The 22,943-nt window shown below is 33.4% G+C and overlaps 1 protein-coding gene across 2 annotated transcripts in view; it reads left to right on the top strand.

Moving 5' to 3' along the window:
- TUSC3 (tumor suppressor candidate 3) overlaps nt 1–22,078 on the top strand; it is a 110,745-nt gene extending 88,667 nt beyond the window's left edge. Inside the window, exons 7-10 of one of the 2 annotated variants that reach the window (XM_031588631.2) lie at nt 865–928; nt 13,017–13,091; nt 15,549–15,639; nt 21,773–22,078. In XM_031588631.2, coding sequence (XP_031444491.1) covers nt 865–928; nt 13,017–13,091; nt 15,549–15,639; nt 21,773–21,788 — 246 coding nt within the window. In that variant the 3' untranslated portion in view covers nt 21,789–22,078. Of the gene's footprint in view, nt 1–864; nt 1,023–2,067; nt 8,280–13,016; nt 13,092–15,548; nt 15,640–21,772 lie in introns of those variants that run through there. The other variant, XR_016466156.1, reaches the window with a different exon arrangement.
- Nucleotides 22,079–22,943: the final 865 nt, after the last annotated feature.

Raw genomic sequence — 22,943 nt, 5'->3', positions numbered from 1 at the left:
TGGGAGTGAGCATTTTTCTGTCTATTTAATTGGGGTGAAAATTACATCTGTGCTTCAGAAAAATATGTATAAAAATACTTTGAGAACAAAATATATTTAATTTCACATATGGTAGCACAGCGAACTGTATTGAACAATTGTAATTTATACAGTAGAGGAAAAGAGAGAACCTTGTTCATTTTGTGTGTTTACAGTCCTTGTTACTTGTTTGATACCATGGCTAGTAAAAAATAAACACTAACAATTTTTGAATTGTATGCTGTATTAACAAGCAACATACAAAATGAGCTCATTAACAATGAATATTTGGAATTATTCACATTTAGCATCCATGATTGTGTTTGCTACAATTTTATATGAACAAAACATTTTGTGTATGAGTTTTATTTATAATTTTTTATGGATCTAAGAATACCTTCATTGAAAAGGATGGAATATAGTTTTCATGAAGTAACTTCAGTCAGTCTAAGAGCAAAAAAGACTGACTTATTAAAGGCAGTATTTTAAGTTTCAGTTTTAACTTCATTCAGTCCTGTGCTGAGGCATGTCCTTGATTTTATCAGCTTTACTTCTCTGTATATCCTGAACAAATAAATGCATGTACTTTCCTCCACTTTAGCAGTGTGAAAATAATTTGTATATTGAGTATTACATCCTGTGTATATGTATGATTTTCCTAAATGTTGTTTATAACATTACTTTTGACTAAATTTAGATCCATATGTATGTGTTGTTCAGTTATTTCTGCTGCAGTCTATATGTTTCTGCAAAACAGATTTTGTTTACATTCACATATGCCTAACTGTATCACATTCAATTGAATTCTTTGTTTTGAAGAGGATTTTTTTTATTTTTGTTTTTCAGAGTTACATACATGGAAGCAGTCAGGCTCAATTTGTTGCAGAATCACACATTATTCTTCTACTGAGTATCCTTCAAAATCACGATGAATAGAAAAAAAAGCAAGCTGTACTATTAAATGAAATTGCATTCACAGTGAACATCTTTGAACTTTTGAACAGGTATTGTGTTTTGCCATAGTTTATGATTAAATAAATATTCAGTGTTGTTTCTGTATTTGCTACCATGGAAAGCTGGTATTGCTTTTCACTAACATGTGCCTTATCTCTTTTTTACTTCTAATGCCTGGTTATACATCTAATGTTTTTCCATTCAGTGCTATTTTTGAAGGGGTAGAAACTAATTTTCTTCTCTTTTTCATTCTTTTTAAAAAGTTAAACATTATATTTTAGGTTATTTTACTGTTTTAACTGATAAGAACATGCTAGCTCCTTAAATTGAAATTTATTAATAATGTATAAAGAGATGTTCTGTCTTCTAGTAGTCTTTGTGGAGTCTCTTTTAATTATAGTTGTTTTTCTTACTACCTAATCTAAGTAATTTGCATCCTGTTTTTAGGAGAATAATTAACCCAGTCCCACTAGTTCTCACATTATCTCCTGACATTACTTTCAATTTTTAATTCCTATTGAGTGAGAGCAAATTACACTTTTTGTGGTGAATATGTCTTAAGGACATGCAAGAAAAAATAAGAAAAATTCATATACTCTTTGGTTTAAGTCTTGGTTTTCATCAGCTTTGCTCAGCAAGTGGAAACGTGGTCACTATTAACTGCTATTAAAATAGAATTCTTCTTTTACAAGTATTTTCCTCTGAGGAGAACAAGAAGGAAAGCAGTAATGTTTCCAAGCTGTGAAGTAGTCACTGGATCTCAGACTTTGATTATCTGATCATAGCTACTCCTTTGTCCTCTCTCTGACATGACACCTGAGGATATATACTGCCCTTCATCTGGCTTCCCCATCTGCTGCTTTCTTTGGCATTTATAATCCAAAGAGAATAACACCATCATCATCTCTTCTCTCTTCCTTCTTTCCATCATCCGTTTCATTAACACAGCATGACTTTTGCTACCTAAAACCTTACTTGCTCCACAGATAGCCATGTCAAATTTAATTAAAAAGATATTATCATATTTTTTTCAGATTATATGCAATATTCCCTATTCAAATATACTAATACGTCCTGTTCTGTGTCCGCTCCCAGTTCCAAGACAGGATAGATACAGCTTTCCTTGAGCAAATCCAGTAAAACACCACAAAAAAGATTAGAGGACTGGAGTATCTCATCTGAGGAAAGACTGGAACTGTTTAATCTAGAGTAGAGAAGACTCAGAGAGGATCTTACCAGTCAGTTTGTGTGATTTCCTCCCTGTTGGATGGAAATGAAGTTGATGGAGCTAGACTTCCTCAGTAGTGCCCTCTGACAGGATAAAGAACAATGGACCCAGAGAGAACAGCTATTTTCTCAATCTGAAGGTGAGAAGACACTTTTTATTGTAAAGGTGATAAAACATAGGCTGCCCATAAGTGCTGGAGAGTCTCCATCTGTGAAGACATTAAAAATCCAGCTGGACGTGATTCTGGACAACCTGCTGTAGCAAGTTACTTGATTGGGGTTGCTGGACTAGATGATCTCAAGAGTTGCCTTCCAACTTCAACTGTTTTGCTATTCTGTGAATTCTGTAGCTTTTGTAACATACCCTAGTTAATGTTGTGTCAAAATGACGTGATATTTAGTAAAGGTTTAAAGATGCTTTTATCATTTATATTTTCTAAATTTGGGCTCCTCTAGAAGAGAGATTTAAAGATAGTTTTATCTGAAAGCTGCAAAGTCAACACTCAGTGATTAGTAATTTAATTGATGTATTTTTAAGAAGACATGGTAGATGGAAATAGTATGCATCTAATTAGTACTGTCCCTAAGTCTTCTTTAGCATAGTCACAATTATTTTTGCTTTTTGCTTTCCCCAAACTGCCACAATGAAAAAGAAAAAAAGAAAAAGTTATCTAAAACAAATCTCATGAGAATGGGAAAAATAAAAGCAAAACCAATCTAAAATTAAAAATAAATAAAACTTTTGTTCATGACGTATTTTGTTTGTCTGACTGAGACATGAAAGTGATATTCTTTTGTTGGCAGAGACTGTCTTTAAACTGAGAAGTTGGCTAAGTAAATTAAAGCAGCTGGCTGAAAGAATACGTTTAGTGAAATTGTTCATTACCACTTGCAGAAAGAATTCTCTAAGGTTTCATTTCACAGCTCAGTACTATTGAGTTGGGATTTTGGACACAGGCATTTCACAAGTGACATGAAGTCCTGACAGATTTTTAACAGTTACGCATGAAAGAATTAATATTTCTTTATCCTTGCAGTGCTGGTAGTAATTATTAGCTGCTTCATTGCTTCTTTATTACTTGTTTATTCAGGAAATCTTATAGAAAATATGGGAATTAGTAAAAAGTTTGCCAAACTGATAAACAGTCATACATTCAGTGCATTTGTTAAAGTTTAGAAGGTGCATTGGATTTTAAAGAAAGACAATACTTCGCTGGATTTGACCATGCTTCTTTTCTTTGCTTCTTTTTTACTTCATAGTACTTTGAACAAGGACAAGGTTGTCACTTCCTGCTAGTTGCTGAAATGCAAAGTTGTGTTTTTCTATACAGTAAATTTTTAATATATTTGGTGCAAAAATATGAATTTCTTTTCCAATTCTATACTTGTTTTTATGATATAAAGATCTGCTGTTTTGGCCAGAGCTGTAACTGCACAAAAAGGACAGTGCTGGTTAAGAAGGACCTGTGAATATATTATACATACTGTTTCAATTATAAAACCAAATTAAATTCATTATCATGTGTACAGTATTACTGAGTACATACTAGTTGTATGCCTAAAATTATTATAAAATTTAAAACAAATAATTTTAGTTCAAAAATATAGTTACTACATCTTAGAGGTATCATCCTGAAAGTAAGTAAGTTCACTGTAATAATGAAGCACATTGGATGCTAAATCTGTAAAACACTAAAGAAAAATAGCACTTTGATTATTTGTAGAGATTAATTTTGTATTTCTATATACTTTCCATCAACTAAATACTGGCATTGCACTTAGCAGCAGATCAGACTAGCTGGCATGTTTGATTTAACATCTTTCTGAAGGCATTAAAAACAAAAATAAGTTTTTCAGAACAATAAAGGACGCATTACTTCATTTCCAAAATCCAGGTTTTTATTCACTTTGAAGCTCCTTAAAGATGGCAGATAGGGGCCATCTTACTGGGGCTGCAGTTCACAGTATCTTACAACTTGGGTGAAGATTCCTTGTAGTAATTGAAGAAAAAAAATAAAAAAAAATAATATTTTGACATTGACCTTTGAATTTCAGGCTGCAATAAATAAAAATTTGAATAGACTTTTTAAAATAAGATAAACAGTTCTTTATGTAACAGGTAGTCCTTTTAATTCTGATATTCCTTTTACCCTATGAAATGAGGATTTGTAGGCCTTTCAGAATCACACATGCTGCTTCTGTTGTTTGAAATCAAATGGTCCTGTGGTCCATATCACGTGGGGATGCTGAGTTGGCTGTATACACATGTATTTCCAGTCAAATTTCAGTACAACAGAGCTTCGCTGCATTTGTACTTATTCTGAGAGCATTTTAGTTCAGAACAGTATCTCCACCCTGTCAAGACAGAGATCTCCTCTATCTAGATTGTAATATATCCAAATCTACAGAGTTGACTTAGCATCCCAATACAATTTTCCCATTAGAAAGAATGCAGTGTGAGGTACCTGTTTGCCAGTGCTTAAGCTGATTGAGAATTAATAAACACTGATGTACACACGAGTGCCTGTTCAGTCATTCAGTTGGCACTGAGGCTGTTAGTTCTGGTATGCATCAAATGTATTGAGCTCAAACCAAAACTGCCTGAGCTAATAAGACCTAGTGCATGAGTACCTGGCAGAACAGTGAAATAACTTGCTTGGTTATGATTTATGGTTCCTCTTTGGTTCCATTTGGATTTTTTGCCAACCTTTTAGTGTAATCTTCAGCAATATTTTCATGCAAAAAGAATTTTTACTTTTTTCAGACTGGCTCTGCGCCAGTTAGTTAGTTTGGCAATGAAGTTCAGCTAATGTCTGTTGAGTTTCAAAGCATTCTGAGTTTCCTTCCCAGGAGCAACCAAAACTGACTATCATTTGCAATCATGGAAGTTTCATATAATACGTGGCAATATTTATTCCCATATAAGCCTGATGATCACCACTCCTCTTAGCAACTGTGTGTAATTTATGAACAGAATAATTTAGGAAGTTACATAGTTTCATCAATATTGTGACTTGTCTGAGAAGTAAAATAGTGATAAATAAGTCATCACAGAAACAGATCGATACTTGCTGCAGAATAAGTACAGCAGACTGTGCAAACAAAAAATACATAACTTGAGAGCACAGTATTGATTTTTTTAAAATGGAAATATTTTTATTGTTCTTGTTAAATGGATGTGAAAGCGGTAACTTATATGGGAGCTACCAACATGTTAGACATTGCATAGTCTGTAATGAAAAGTTTTTGCCTCTGAAGAGCTGAATTATCTCTGAGGATGCTGGGACTTCATAATTTACAGGTGAATAAATGTATTCACATAAATAATTGTGCAAAGACAGCATGCATAGTATTTGTTGGCTACTACATAAAAAAAGAGAATATATCTAAACACATTACAATTTAACAATAAAGCTTAGCATATTCTTAAGTTGATTGTCATAGTTTACATCTTTGTGCAGCAGTGACTTTTAATCTCATCTTTAGATGAGTTTAAATCATCAAACCATAATTGGCAAGTTAGAGATTTTGTAACTAGACCTAACATACAGAACATTTTTCTTACTTCTTTTTAATCCTTTTTTGGATTGGTAATGGCACAGTATTTTCTAGCAATGAATTTCTGCACTGTTAGTTTCATGAAACTTTGTTGTGTGCATTTGTTAAATCATGGAAATTAGTGTTCGGTGCTTTTTTTTATTTTAATTTAATTTTTCAATCTGTTTCAGGCTTCATAGAATATAGATTTATTTTTCTTTTCTCCTCTCCACGTTGAAAAACTGTACATGTCCCTTATGGCAATGATGTTCGAAACTGATGGTGTCTGATTTTTCAGCTCTTTCCTGGCAGAAAAGGGATCACAGAGAATGACTCAGAAAAAAAATCAGGTATTTGTAAAGAACAAAAAAAACTGCAGGTAGAGATTTAACTGGGGAATTAAGAGCTGTCTTTTTAAGAGAGGAAAACTATGAAGTAAACTGCACAATCAGTGCTGCTGTTAGTATTAAATGTAGCTTTATCAGTCATTGAAATGTGCAGAGCTGTAATTATGACTGTATGAAGATGCAGCAAGAAAGGTAAGGAGCAGTAGGGATGGAGGGGAGTTGTTGAAGCTGAAAGACTCATTTGTTCATTTCACTAACCAGTACTTCTAATGAATTCCCATTGTCATTCCTTGTGAAATAAATTGACTTGAATGTAATGTATCTTTTTCTTTATGCAGTAACATTAAATCTTTACAATGCGGAGTAAGCTTAAATTTACCATAAATATTTGCATTGTCAAGAGTTTGTTATTAAGCAAATTATTTGCACAGAAAGACGTAAAGGCACTGTTATAGGAATTAGCAGTTAATATTAACCTGATAATCTTTCTCATTATTACTGCTAAACCTAAACTTAACTTTAATGCTGATGAAAACACATGCACCTAAGTGAAAATAGAAATGTCTCTCCAGTTTCTTAATTTGAATTCCCAAGGCAGAATTGAATGTGACAGCTGTGTAGGTGGATATGAGATGTTGATTGAAAAGGAAAAAGACACCTGATTGGTTATGAAGAAAAAGACAAATCTTTTCCATAGCAGTTAAATTACACCTATTATGAAAGACATTTCCTGTCCTACACTGTGAATTTAATGAAGTATACTGAGTGCCTCTTTGGTTTAAGGAAATTTAAGCACAGAATGAATTTAAATGGAAACTGCCTTTCCGTGTGCCAGTAGAGCTTGTGCAAAGGTAATCACTGAGTGTAGAAACTTGATTAGACCTAGAAATATATTTGTTTAGATCTCTGTTCCAAGACATTAACAGTTATTCACAATGGAATCAAATTATGTCCCCCAGAAATTATGTAAAAGAAAATGCCAATTAAAGCAGTGAGATAAGCTTTCTATGTTCAATCTTAAGGTTAAGAAAAAAAAGATTACCACTGTTGGAAAATATGGATCAAATAGAACAAAATTATAGCATTTTAAAACATTTTCTCTTAACTATATAAATCAACGTCCAACATAACAAAACATGCTGGATGTTTTTAGTGCTCTGCTTGCACTTATCCGCTAGTGTCTGTTAACCCTCTAGGCTCTTTTGGAGCCTGCCTGACTCCTACCAAATGTAAGAAAGCATAAGGAGATGCTAATTAGAAAAATCAATAGTATTGTGATTGATGTTTCTTTCCATTACTTCATTCACCAACTGATTTGATCTCAAAATAATTCGTAATTATGACCTGTTGAGAAAAATACTAAAATCTCTTAGATGCCACCGAGATGCATAAGGACTTTATGTTTGTAGCTGGGTATTTGTAAGTACAACATCTAGTGTTTTTCATCAGCTAATTGAATGACAAGTTTGTGAACTGCTCTCAAATATGGTGTGTGTCCCATGTATGAAATTGCTAACTCAGTGATTTTTCAACTATTTTCAACGTTTGACTCTATAAATTTCCAGTGGAAGTGCAGAACCTTGTGAAATAAATTTAGCTGTTGCTGTGGCAATTGTCTGATTTTCTTTATCTGCATTTTAGAAATATCTGACTGCTAGTACACAGTTACAGTGAAAAAGCATTCTCTAACTGAAGGCTGAGGACAATAGCATTTTTCATTGTTTCTCCATCAGCTTACAGTTTTAATGGGTATTTTAATTGTTAAGTGGCATAATTGTTTGGCTGAAAGATGCAGAAACATAGTCCAAAATTAAGCTTTTTACCTTCTGTATTACTAAATTGAACAGTTCTTGACTGCATTCAGCTAAGAATAAACTCTGTCTGTTATGGTACTGCACAGATCTTTAAAAGTGAAGGAAAGTACAATACTAGCCTAGAGTCATATATGATGAGATACGTGACATTCTTTAAAAAATCCATTTTTTGTGCTTTGAGAGAGCAAGAGAAAAAGTGTGTATGTGTGCTAACAGATTGTGTACTAGCAAAGAGATCAGGCAATGTACTGAAACAAGTATATGAAACAAGCATTTGAAATAAAGTGCCTCAAAGTAATATGTCTGTTTGGAATAAAGTATTAGAAGAATAAATTATGTATTGATAAATGTCTTAAATACAGCTTGTTTTAAATGAGATGTTTTTAAAAGTTAAGAAGTGAAACTATTAAGAACATTCATTCAGTTATTTTCTTTATCTGATTGGTGTGGACACTTCTGTGATTCATGAGCCTCTAGAACAGAAAATTTCTAGAACCATATTATAAAATGTAAACAAAGTCAGAAATGATATTTATTTTGTACAATGGCAAACTAAATTATAAGAGTCTGTAATATGAACAAGACTAACCCTGAAAGTCCATCGAATATAATTCATAAAAACAAAAAGGTCATAAATACTGAATGCAAAATTAATCTACACATTTAATTTTAAAACTAAACGGCAACACCAGTATGAATAACTAGGATGTAAATGAGGCTGCAAAACCTGGAGTTGGAGGCATTAATATCTGATTAGAGATTTAGCACAAGCTTAGTTGGATATATCTATGCTACGTTGTTGCAGTTGAGTTAAAATGCATTCCAGAATCTTTCTCTTCTTCTAAAGCTTTTATACAGCCTTTCCATTTTCAAATGTCTAAGAGCATCACAAGAGGGCAGGTTCCATCAGATTATCTCTGGATTAAAATGACGATCTCCGTGAAAATCTCATGAATTGAAGCTGACAGTAATCAAATGAATAAGGGAACTTTTTCACTATAGTGGATTTTATATTACTATCAGATTGATTCTCTGTTCTGTGCAATTGATGGAAAAGCATCAAAAAAGAGGATGTGGTACTTTAGTTGACATTTAAATGGATGAAATGCAGACTTACAGCTCCTTCACAGTTGTGAATTGCTGGTTTCAAGGAGTTGAGGGAACTTGAGTGCCAAAACTAGTGTAATAATTCATAAAACTCTTGAAGAGCTAAAGCCAGAGTCTTGATCTGAAAGAATGTTCAGAGTTTTAACTATGACTGTCAGGACAGCTATAATTCAGGCAATTAAATATATTGATGTTTGACCCGATTGTGTACAGTTTGAGTGAGTTACATTTTCATTCAAACAAATAATTTTTGAACTATGCTCATTTTATCAACATATGGAGTTATCCTTCACTGAGTTCAGACATAAAAAGATTGGTTATCTTAAACTTACCTCATTCCTCAGCCATCAGGTCTTGTTGAACCATCCACTGGGACGGTTATGGTCTAATTCAGAATTGATGGCACACTGAAGAGTAGAAGTGGAACATCAGACTCTTTGTTCATGAAGTGAAGCAACAATGTCTTTCATTTCAAAATCATAACTTGATTAGTTTCTTCACCCTATCATTAAAAATAAATAAATAAATAAATAAATCAGATTCTCAAGATGGAAAAGTTACTAACACTTCATTTTCAAGAATTGGACATAGCTAAAGGATATTTCCTGAGTAGAATGATTGGAATGCATGTTATGTTTGGGTTTTTCAAATGTAAGCTGAAAGTTAAATACACTTTCAAACTGCTCAGTTAAAGTATAGTTAATATATATTCAATATATCTGAAATTATAGCAAGTATTTTAAAGGTTTAAATATTAATAGGAAGAAGCTAAGGCAAATAATTTTTTAGGTTGGTGGGATATGCCCTCTTCTCATAAGGGGACAGCATATCATGTTTTACTTATTATTCCTCAGGGGGGAAAAAAATGTATACAGTAAATCATAGATTTTCCTGTTAATCTTGATACCCCTTTACTAAAGATGCTTGTGTTCTTGTTTGTTCCAAGCATGATAAAGCAAGCGAGAAGTTTTTCACGATTGAGAGATAAACTATCCCCATTTTAATTAACAATAAATTGAACACAAAGTTGAGCGAATTAACATTTTTGTCTCTCAGTAATTTTCGCTCATATATTATTAAATGGTCCACAGATACAACATAGTTCTTTTTAATATGAATAATGTTGATTTAGGGTTTTTACTCTTAGCAGTAATCCAGCAACATATGAATGAGACCTCTATACTTTTTTTTTTTTTTACAAAGTTAACAAGTTTTCTCTCAACTAATTTTCTCTCCTTTTGTTACCCACTCACTAGTGATTATGACTAAATTTGTGAAGTAAGGATATAAATGGTATATGACATTAATAACTTACAGACTGACAGGCTTTCTTCTTTGGGACATTCTGGCTGAATTAATAGCAATTAAATTTTCAGTCAAAGCACGCTAATAGAAACTACCTAGAATTTACTAGTGATGGCTTACATTTTGTAAGGTATCCATTATTACAGAGTTCAATGATCCAATCATTTTTCTTAAAAATACTTCCAATAAAACATCTTGGTATTTGCAGAGCTAAATATCATATTCTGCTGATGATGATCATTTTATGAATAATCTTATGATTTTTGATCATCGGTGTTTTTCATCATACTACTAAAGTGCTCCACATTTAAAAAAGTATTCAGAGCCTTTTCACAAGCACAAAGTAACTAGTGTAAATTCTGTAAGTTCTCAGTTTCGGTGAGGATTATGTGCCATCTGGGAAAAGGGGCAGCAAAAGTTTAATAGGTAAAACAGAAATAATTCCAAACTTAAAAATGGAAAGATATTTAACAGGCTTTGTAGATACACCTACATAATTGCTACAAAAGGATATGTTTACCAGAAAACATAAGCATCTGAGTTTAAAACATTTGCTAGCTATCGTTTGAGTGCCACATTTACCTTATCTTTTTAGAGTAGTTTCATAATGCATAGTGACAGAGATCAACAGAAATCAGAAAACAAATACATCTTTTCATGCTATTAAATTTTTTGACAATGGAAGACCGTCCAAGTAACCACTTGACAAAACTTGAAATTCTACATTACTGAAGAAATGAGATATGTCAAAAGATTATTTCTGGAACAGGACTGTTGCTTTTATTTTGTGGAATATCAAAATAACATAAAGACACAACATACAGTGCTAGAAAGAGGAGCCCAAAACAGTAATTTAAACTAAATATTCTATGGTACAAAGCTAATGATTGCATTGAAATCAGGACTCAACTGACTGAAGTTTTGCTTCAGCATCACGGATTTAAAGTAAGTGACTCGATCACTGTTAGAGTGTGAAGTTATAAAGCCAGTGTCATTGACATCAACTAAGTGAGGCTGAAAATCCAATGATGACTGAAGTTAGAAAGCAACAACTGAAGCAAAAGTAGTGACAATGTGAAGAAAGTTGGAAGGGTAATGATGTGAGTCTCCAAAAGAGGGGGAAAAAAAAGCACAGTTCAGCTGGTTATAGATCTCCTCTCAGTTGCAGAGGAGATGTTGCTTTTGTCAAACTGTTCTTCACAGTAATAGGAAAAGTGGATTAAAAATCATGGTCTGTTTAAAAAAAAAAACAACACAAAACCAAACAAACGCACAAACAAAAAAAACCTCATATCTGCCAAATGACTTTTTAGTGGGTTTTGATCTTTGTCACTCCTCATGATTCAGTTAAAGTATGAACAGAACTAATTACTGTTACAAATCTAAATGAGAGATTGGTAAAATAAAGTTGTTATTAGATAATTCAATGCTAGGGGCTTTTATTGATAGGGTAGAAATATATGTGGAATCTGTGTGGTGTTTCTTTCAGCCTTTCTTGCAACTTTTTCATTTCTTTATTTTGCACTCTTAACATTTGAAAGCAGAGAAATGAATGAGTTTTATGATACCCTCTCAAGTCTTGCATAGAAGCATATGAGTAGCACAAGAAACTTCCAGTCTCTTGTGCTCAGGAAAAAGTTTTAGAATGTGATTTTTTACCTTCTCTTCTAATTTGTATAATAGTGTGGATTCCATTCCTCCTCCTCCTTCCCCCACCTATTTTGGGAAAGATTTTAAAATATTCTGTGAATTCTGTAATATTAATAACACTAATGCAGGCATAATGTCAGAGGCTGGAAATATTGTTCATGTCTGTAGTATGCGTGAAGCATCTTGTGTATTATAGGTGTAGGTAAATTGAAATGTGTTTCATTCTTAAATTTGGTAGTTAGTCTGTCATCCTGCTGCCTAGCCCTGGGGAAAGTAAAGTTTAAAAATCTCTCCCTTATTCAAGATTTAGCTGTGTCTATTAAAATTTGTATTTTCTGAAATTATAAGATATAGCTCAGGTGACACACTCCTGCTTCAGTGCGGCATTCATTCATGCTTCCTCCTCAGAACAGATTTTAAACACAGTAAGTAGCAACCATTCTTTTTATCGAGTTTTAAGTAAGCAATTAATTGTATGGTTTAAGATCTTGCTAAATTGTTTTATCGTTATGTAGTTGTTTGTATTCCTAACAGTAATAATTAGGCAATAAAACTGAGAATGACTGAGGACTTTGCTTCTGGGATGTTTCTCTGCTGCAGTATGACACTAAAGACTAAGCAAATGTCTATTGAGAAGCAGATTAAAGATAAAGCAGTCGAGCTGCTTCAGTTTTCATTTACAAAAATCACTATGGAATAGGAATGATTTGCTCTTTTAGTTTTCGTTTTGTAAAATCCTTTACTTTCCAATATACCAAATATTGGAAAATATTGGGGAATATCTATTTCCATAATTATTGAAAAGCCATATGTCCTATATAAGGACTTACTCTCTAGAGCTTTTTGAACCTTCTTTCCTTTTTTATGTGGAATGCTCAAAGGAAAATGTTGTTCCTACTTTTCCCCCAGGTGAATCTGTTGTGGTTCAGTAGATTGTGATATGCAGTTTTATATATAAATATTTTTTATCAACTTGAAAGCTTTAGCTTTTAGCTGTGCCTTTGTGGCTTTCTGAGGTATCCACACATCTGCTGTTTCCTTGACAATGGTGATATAGATGCTGCAATTACCATGGGAATGGTACTCCTGAATGAAGCTGCTACCTCCAAAGGGGATGTTGGGAAGAGGAGAAGTAAGTTACTTAGTACAATTAAGACAATGTTATCACAATTAAAAAGATACTGAGAAATTACAAATGACTATCTGATTAAGTTTTTTAAAGTTCTTCCTTAAACTAATTTTTACATGTTGTGGGGTGGAGAAGAGCATAGCATAGAGCTTCAATAGATTATATTAGCGTGTTGTAGCAGTAAAAACAAGTCTTAAGCATCCCCAGTCAACTTACGACTTGACATTCTCTATGATGTAGAAAGGCATAGTGTAAATGTTTTTCGGCTTTGTATTATACTGAAAGTCTGTGAGGTAAAGAACAGGAGTTTCAAAGCATTTTCAAAATAAGTTTAGGCATTTAAGATGCTTGTGACAACATGCAAAGGAGAGAAAAAAAATTCTTGTTACACTTTGTACAATATGTCTCTGAGGAAAGTGAAAGCACAACAATGCAGAATATATCCTAATATGTAACAACTAAGGGCTCCTAGCCAGAAGTGCTAGTTTTATGGGGTTTTTTTTTGAATTTCATTCTCATTCAGAGTATCTAAAAGATTTTTTTGGCAGTCAGTTGCATAAGAACACAATATGAAAGCATTTTACTCAGATTTAAACTTTTTACCATACAGCTATTTACTTTTTTCTCACATAAAAGGTTGAAGATTTTTAAAGGTACCATCATTTCTATGCTATTTATTTGTTCTTTTAAAATCCATTCTTTAGCATCTTGTATGTAATATACAGCATAGCAGATAGGGCTAGCCAATAATGCTTCATAATGGTAGGTTGAATGTTAGCTGTTTGTCTATACTGATTTGAGTATCATCTTCAGTGAGCTGTAGAGGTATTACTTGATTTTGTGTATCCTTCATGGATCTTAACTAATACTGATTTTGAAAAAGACATTGACCTTACTTTAATTGGCACGTGCTGTTGGATCACAGTTGGTTCTGTGATAACGTGTGTGTAGTGACATAGGCTATAGTACAAGTTCAAACTTGCTTCTACTTATGGCTTTCATTTGAATGCTTTCTGTGTGCCTTGCATTGTTCATGCTTAACACTTCATTTCATTATGGTTTGAAATCACGTTTGTGACTGGCAGTTTCTGTATGATGAAGCATGTGTATAAAATCTGTACAGGGCTAATTTTCTCAAAATAGTTGCAGAAGTTTTAACAATTAGATTGATATATGTCAGTTTTTACATAGTCAATTTTAATGAAAAATGCATCCATTTTCGGCTTCACTCGCTTCTATTTATTTCCATGGAAACTACAACAGATACAACTACTTGAGAGAGCAAATTCTCAGCTACAAAGCAGTGTTTTTCAGCATGTTCACCATCATTAGCTCATTAGCTGTGCATTTCAATAGCAGTGAAAAAAACCTGTGTGCTGAGCTCATTCACATCCACTGTTTGGTCTCCACAAATGTTCAGCAAGCATCAGTGCATGTCAGTGGATGCCATTTTTTCCACATGGAGGAGTTCAGTGACACACCTTTACTTCATACACACTTCTGTGTCAGATACCATTTTGTCAGACTGCCCCTTTGCTGCTGGCACCAAAATGAAACAGGATATTGTTGGGATATTCAGCCTCCACTGACTTACAACCAACATCCACCTCTGTTGTGGTGGGATAAGGCATTACTTTCAGAGCAGTCTCATAGCTGAGATGCATCTCAGTCATATACGTCAGACTGTAAAATGTTCCTTTTTTCTTTTCTTTCACTTGCGCACAATTGAGTGAGCTATGATGATTGAAAAGGTTTTTTGCTACTACTACAAAAGTGTCAACTGGTGTTTCAGATTTGATTTGTTAAGTATTTACTTTGCTAATTGTTTCTTAGCCTGAAAAGGCTCAAAGAGCTTGCATCTGGATGCTCTCAGAAGGTCTGTGTCATTGTTACTTAATTTCAATACCTAAAGACATAATATTTAAGAGTAATTTCTCTGCCAGCCCTGAAACTTAATACAGTGAAATGTTTTAGCCACTAAGAATTCGATAAAGCAGTTACTAAACAGTCTTTGCAGTTACTTTAGCCTTAGATGGTTGAATAGAGGCAGCATGATTCCATTAGTCCAGACATATTTTTTCTAAATGTAATTTGTTTTCCAAAAGAACAAGCAAATACCTGAAATGACATTGCTTGATATGTATAATTTACAGGGTTATTAAATCTGTTATCAGCAATAAGGTGTTTGCATCCGCAAACATTTGAGTTGCAAATTGCTGCTCTCTTTCCTTGAAAGTACATTTAAACTGACAAGTTATTTTTTCTTAATAACCATAAATATTATTTCCATGTGTATTTGAAATCCTATCAGAAGATAGTGAGCATCAGTAGGCAAGCAGCAGTGTTTCTGTATTTCACTGTCAAAATTCTATATAAATGATTGACGTAAATAATATTCTTTGTAGAGATTCCAGTTTTAAATCTTTTATATGCTAGTAAACAAAGTTATTTTTTTTCCAGTAATATGCCTGGTAGGCCTGGGTCTGGTGGTCTTTTTCTTCAGCTTCCTGTTGTCCATATTCCGCTCCAAATACCATGGCTACCCATACAGGTAATTTCTCATTAAATTCTCATCGTATATATTTTAATAACATTGTCTAAATTTAAGAACAGTTTTTAGGTAACAAATCTTTAATTTTTACCACTGGAATCTATGGGAGTTGGAAGAAGCAGAAAGAAAGGTGATCAACTGAAGCAAATCAAAAAGGGATGGAAATCTGATGGGATTAGAATGACTGTTAATGCAGACCAGTTACATTTGAGTATGGACCATGGCTTATACAGTGCTACATGAAAAATGTGAAGGAAAAATTATGCTTGAGTTTATAGAACTTTTTACATATTTCTTTCTGTGATTCAGCTGTGAGTCACCTGTAGAGATTGCCTAGATTTCTGATTTACATCTTGCTCATTTGTTACACACTTTTTTTAGTAGCCTGCCTAGAACCCATATCATTTTCTCATGATCTTGATAGTATTTTTAGATTTACATGAAGAAGCCAGGCTAGAAGAAAAAGTAGCATGCATTTAAGTCTTCTGTGCTACAGTAATGATGGACCAGGCTATTGAGGTAAAAGCGATGCAATGACATTTCCTGAGTTGTCAAGTTTACAGAACAAAACATAGAAATCTCTTGATTTCACTCCCAAAGCTTTGGTATGTAAGAAATCTAAAATATTTTTAGTGAGAAAAAGTCAATCTTCTGTTGTTTCAATTAAATCCAAGATTAATAACTATTATGTATATGTACATATATACACATATAAAACATATTTATACAATTGACAAAGTCTTAACATGCTATGCAAGGCTTTACAGTACAGCTAAGATGTAAAAAACTAGCTAAGAGCTGTTTTCCCCACTCTAAGTGGCAAGAATACATTTTAAAAAGATGAGATTTTCATTATTTCCAGTGAAATTGTTTTCTTTAAACTAGTAGACTAATAAATCACATATTATATATTAGTCTGTGTTACTGTTTACTATGGTTGAAAAGAGTAAGTGGATGACATTCATGTTGTAGTGCAGATGTAGTAATGCTTTGCTGAAAGATCTTTTGACACTATGAATTGTCATCTAATGCATGTACTAAATATACATAAGGGAAGCATTAGCAATGCAGATTCAGAAGTCTCTATTTTCAAGTAGTAGAGAATGAAAGAACAGTCTATTAATATTATCAATTCTGCTGTTTCTTTTTTTAATTTTTTTACAGTCATTGTTAATGAGTCATATGGGGAATACTAAATTTTTTTCTGATACTTAGTGTTGATTTCCATGAGTGGTCTTGTGTGTTAGTACAGAAGCCAGCTTTGTATTCTCAGTTTCGTACCACTACTCAAGATAGTTTAACTCTTCTCCTTGCAATATGCACAGAAGGTCTTTTCCCACTTTTTACTCTGTTCTGCTAAGGAAAGTGATGTGCAAAGGGCCCTATACTATAGTACTGTGAGATTTCATCAGTATGGATTTTGTAATTTGCCATCTGGAATAGTTTGTGCAGCCTCTCAGCACCCCTGGAAACTACCTTTTAGCCTTGCCATTAACATTTCAGTTGTCTCAGCCACCTTCATGACAATGTCATACTCTTTCTGAAGAGGAGTTCTTTGGTTTATGTGCACAGTTACAAATTCTAATGAAGTGAGTGTGCAGAAGGACCAAGTATGTAAACTCTATTATTTCTCTTTGCCCCTTTAATGTTATATCTACACATTAATTTTAGCCATATCTGTTGATAAACATTTTTTTTGTCTGACTTCCTTAGCATCTTTCCAAGGATTTTCTTGTCTCATCCATAGATCCCAGTGTAATTATATCTTAAAATGTGAAATATGTCTGTCTTTTTACTTCAACTGGTTGTGATTTCACCTTGAAACTGTAAGTCTTTATGCGATAAATTGGCCTCAGGCTAGTAAAATTTTAGCACCACTAGAAACAGTGCATACTAATGATTTATTGGAAAAAAAGAAAGGATGCTTATGTTGGCATGCCTAAAGTGACATTTAAAGAAAACAAATTGTTTAAATGCTATGTGCACTATCAAAAACATCAGTTTTTGTCTTACTTTAAAAAAAGCCATATATACAGAAGTGTTTGTGCTCTCTGTCACTAAATCCTCAAATATGTCCTATGTGAAACAGGATGCATCAATAAAAAGTAACGTAAGTAAGGAAAAGTAACATAAACTACTGCGCAGCCTGCTTCTCTCCAGTGACCTCCGTGTAGTGAAGATAAATCAAAACAGGGTTAGATAAACATATAACTGGACTAAAAATCTGATAAATTTATTTCCTTTTCTAATGTGCATAAATTAAAGTACTGGGAATGCTGTTACCTCCTTGATGCTGGTAATGCCTTGACCAATGGTAAAGCCGTTATCAGTGTTAATTTCTGTGACAAACAGAAAAGTTTCCAGAACTGTGCTACAGAACAACACAAGTCTATAAATATGCTCTTTAGATGGCACGTGTGTGTGTAGGAAGGGAGAGTAACATCAATTTAAACTGCTTCAGACATTGTCAAATTAGGTTTTGATTCTCCCTAACATAGAATATTTTTTCCTGAAAGATTGGTTGAGCAAAAGTAATGTTTTAATGTGCTGGTAAAATACACATATACAGTAAACCTTTGGAATGGGAGATGCAAAATTGAGATCATCATGAAGGTTATTTACAGGCTATATACATTCATGATGGATGAGTAAGCACATAAAAAATTTCTCCCCTATAGCCATTTTTAACATGGCTAGGCTTTTTATGCTATTACTAAACCACCTTTTTGTGGGAACAGGATAGATTTTTTTTTGTTTTGCTAAAACTTTTATTTTAATTGTTGTCATTAATGATTGAATGATAATACATTAATTTTATTTCACACTGTTGTACATTTTCCCCTTTATCCCTTCTACCTGCTGTAGGGAACCTGCTTTAGCTGGGGAGTAGACTTAATGATCTCTGGAGGTCCCTTCCAACCCCTGCAATTCTGTGATTCTGTGATAAGACCAAGAGTGTTGATACATCCAAAGGAATATTTTTAGAAGCCTTCTCACTCCAGCATTTAAAATGGATGAATGATGTATTAAGCATCAGATATTCAGTCATTGAGCATTTCACTACTTCAACATAATGTTATCAGTAACTAGGATACATGCTAACAATAGGGAGAACAATTTTAACTATAAGCCAGAAGGATGAAACCTAAGTTAGCTTTTGTATTCAGAAAAGAAGTTGGAAAGTTCTATGCAAACCTTATTTCAGGTTGGTGCAGTCCAAGAAAGCACATAAAATATTAAGAATGAGGAGGGACAGTAAGAACAAGAGAGAATACATCAATACACTAGCAGAGTAGTGTATCACTGTGAATAGTAGCAATAAAAATATTTGTAATGCTGGTTTCTTAAAGAGAAAAAGACAAAAGACAAAAGTCTTATTCGGTGTATAGTGGTGTTTAAAAAAAAAAAAAAAGTTATCTATGATTTTTGTTTTGTTTTGTTTTATCTTTGGCTGAAATTTATGAAGTGGACTTTTTGAAATTTTTAGGGTCATTTTATTATTGATGGAACTTTTTATTGTTCTTTCAAGTCTAGGTCTTACCATGCACAGTTGTTTTAATGTGATTTTAAATAATATGAACAACAGAAAATGTGAGGGTTTTATGTAATTTTTTATTAGGTTGCTTGCATTATGTATCTTCTTTATGAATTTTTTGGTACCTACAGTTGTGAGTTTCATTATCAGATTAGCCTTTAAAGCAATTGCAATTGTGTATTACTGAAAACATTAAGGTGAAGAGGGTTTAGTTAAATAATTAAAAAAATAATCAGCCTTCAGAACTATGAACTAATAGAATGTGAAAATACATATTCTGAAATGACTAGCATGGAAAAAGAAATAAGCTGAAAGAAAGCACAATAAATAAGAGATGCCTTATTTTCATGAAATAAACATAAAAGTTAAGTTAGACATGATGTATTTGTTCTTTGCCTAGAGTCAGAGCAACAGGGACAGACAAGATGTGGAGCTGGTTATCTTGCATATACTGTATATGCCATATAAGAAATGTCTATACTCGATGTAATTAAATTAGTTTCAGTAAAGAAATCTTGAATAATATTGAACAACTGAGATTAAATACAAGTGAATAAAATAGAATAGAGAATAGTTATTTCTTCAAAATAGATTGGTAAAATGTAAGTAAATAGAACATAGAAATAGTGTCTGCAGACAAATAAAATTAAAATATTAGTAAATGTGAGTGCTGCAAATAACTGCTCAGATGTTTCATGTTGGCTTTACACCTAATTAGTTTGATTCACCTGAAATTTATGAACTGGTAAATCTATTTCTGTTGAACGCTAAGATTCACAGTCAGGTTTGTAGCACTCAACAAAATAAACTACTTCCTTCAAAACTGAGGCAATCAGGATAAGTCTAAAAGACAGGAGAATGATAATACACATTTACCATTTTCCATATTTCTTCTCTTATTATGGCTGGACAGAAAGTTTTTCAGAAAAAAAAAGTTGCCCACTGAAATAGAAAACAAACCTGTTTCTTCACCTAAATCATCAAATGAGTTCACGAATAGCCACAGACTTCCACAGTCCTCTCTGTGAGGTTTCTAGTCCTTTAAAGAATAAGAGCTCTAAATTTCAGGTGTCTAGCTCTGTAGTGCATCTTTTAAGATCGACTTAAGCAGGTATTACCCAACTTGTCTTTACAGGTTTTTCTGAAAACCCACCCCTCCCATCTTTTTTTTGGCTACTCTCTGTTTCATGATTTTTATAATATTTTGGAGTTTTGTGTTTTTCCACCTTTGGCTTTTTTTCATTCTTAGACTTCTATAACTTCTACATTACTTTTGCTTTTTACCTTAGCTGCTAAATGTGTGCTTCAGTTACAGACAAACAGTAACATAGATACAACAGTAGATATGGTAGCAGAATATTTATTCAAAATGACACTGCCATATTTATATTTTCCGACAGTAATATCTTTCAGTTTTTCACCACCCCTGATTCTGTCGTTGCTACCTGCCTGATTACCCTTTACCCTTCCTATTCTTCCTGCCCAAAATTTTCCCACTATCTTTATTCCTCTCTTCATTCCTTCTTTCCTGTACATGGCCTTGCATATCTATTCTACAGCATTCTCTTATTTCTCTGTTCAGCACCTTGCAATTCTCTTTGTACAGTTGTTCTCGCATTTCCTTTTCAATAATTGCTTCACTCTCTAGCACCCAGCCAGTTGCCATCTGTTTTGCCTTGGTCTGTACGTCTTGCTTAATGAGTATGTCAACTTTTTGCAGCAGGGAACATCTTTATAGTGGTACTGTCTTTTAAGCTTATGGCACTTGCATGGCTGTTTTGTAATGAGTAGTTAATTATGCCATGAATGGAAAAGTGATGAAGTTAATACGATGTGTATACTTGAGCACACTGTATATTTTTGAGGAGTCAAAAATTCTTACATGTGAAGCTAGAGGCAGTCAAGCTGTAGTAACCCTTCAGTTCAGCCTGTCATTATTTTGTGTTTATAGAATTAGCTCAGTCTGTGGTTGTGCGCAACTCTTTCTCTCTGCGTTCCCCTTTGTAAGGAAACCTCATTTGACAATGTCCTTGAAAAATCTCAAATGAAATATATGACAAGTGAAATGTAAGCTTTTTTAATTTTTATTTTAAATACAAGGTTTTGTTCCAGGGATGAAGCAGCAGCAATGTCATCTGAAACGCCTTAATTTATGAAAACATTAAGAGCATAAGAATCTGGAGCCTTACAGAACCTTGCCAAGTCATTTATACCCTCCCCACTCAGGGGCCACTACTACAAGGGAAGAATGATTAAAATAGATCTGAAACATCTCCCAGGAGACATAGATTTTTCTTTTAGGTAGTAAGAGCAGGTGCAGAGCTTGATTGAAGAGAACAGATGTTTGAAGTGCATTTTGCTTTTTAATGTTTTTAATATGAAAATACAAGTTTCAGTCACTCAGGTTTTTATTTGATGACTTTCATGCTTACTTAGTAATTATCTAATGAGATATAAACATTTAAGAGATTATTACACAAACATTGAATGGCTTTTCAAATGAATGTTTTGAAGTCCTTGTTTATTCTCTTGAAATAATTGTAATACTATATTTTATAGGCATTTTTCAGCTTTTAATCATGTTTCCTTTCTTTTCAGCTTCTTAATTAAGTGAATTCAAGAGAGAGTCATTTAGAGCTGCTTACCATGAAGATAACATCAGTACCAGCTTATCTGCCTGCCACTGTTAGACATACTCAAGACTATTTAGTTGGCTCATCTGTTTCTGTGATAATTTGTATAGTATGCAGACAGAGAAATGAATACAGTTTTATGCAATGAATGCTTAATTTATAGATATATACCATAAATATCTCATTGGGAAGTACTAAAATGTTATGTATAGTCTGTGCTCAAGAATTTGAATAAACTTCATTATAATGGGCTTAAGGCTTTCATATTAATTTTAGCACAAGAATCCAAAGAGTTTTGTCATGTTTTAAATCTGAAGTTTGTTAAATTGTTTTAAGATGCGTTTTAGAATATGATCAAATAATTGTTTTTTCAACTAATGTTCTGAGAAATACCATAGTGGGAACTATAATGACTAGTATGACATGTATCTTGCCATTACTTTGCTCTGAAAGTGTAAGCTTAAGGAATAATAGGATTCAGCTTAGATTTAATTTTATTGAATTGATTGTACACTGAGCATGCTAACACAGTGCTATGGAGGATTTTCTCCAAAACACACTGTAACCTTTGGTAGCTGTGATGTTTCTAGAGGTAGTACAATCTCATATTTTGTAGCTAACATTATCAGTCTTGGATAAGTCAATTCTGTATCTGCTCATACCTCATATGAAATGCTCTCATATGTAAGTATATACTTTTGTATATGCCTGCATACTGTATTTCGTGTGTAGCTCAGGAAACAAGAATTGTAGACATACGGTTTTTCCAAGTTCCAGTTCACTTTCACTGGCATTCCAGAAATGAAATCAGATTGGAATTTCCTTCATGTATTATATATGAATTCTCTAAACATGAGGATGAGTTTCTCTGAGCTCTACAAAAATCACTTCATCAAATGCTTTAGGTATTCATTTTCTGGAAGATGTAGGAACTGGACAGAGGGAAGAGTTGGATCAAGAGGAGCCTTATGAAGTTCAACAAGGGCAAGTGCAGAGTCCTACACTGGGGGAGGAATAACTGCATGCATCAGTACAGGTTAGGGGATGATCTGAAGGAAAGAAGCTCTGCCAAGAAGAATTGATGTGTCCTGGGGGCCTAGAGGTTGGCCTTGAGCCAGCAGTGTGCCCTTGTGGCT

The sequence above is a fragment of the Phasianus colchicus genome, chromosome 4, assembly GCF_987193195.1.
Source record: "Phasianus colchicus chromosome 4, bPhaCol1.hap1.1, whole genome shotgun sequence".
Lineage (NCBI taxonomy): Eukaryota > Metazoa > Chordata > Aves > Galliformes > Phasianidae > Phasianus > Phasianus colchicus.
The sequence above is the reverse complement of the archived record's forward strand: the minus strand, read 5'-3'. Positions and strand labels throughout refer to the sequence as shown.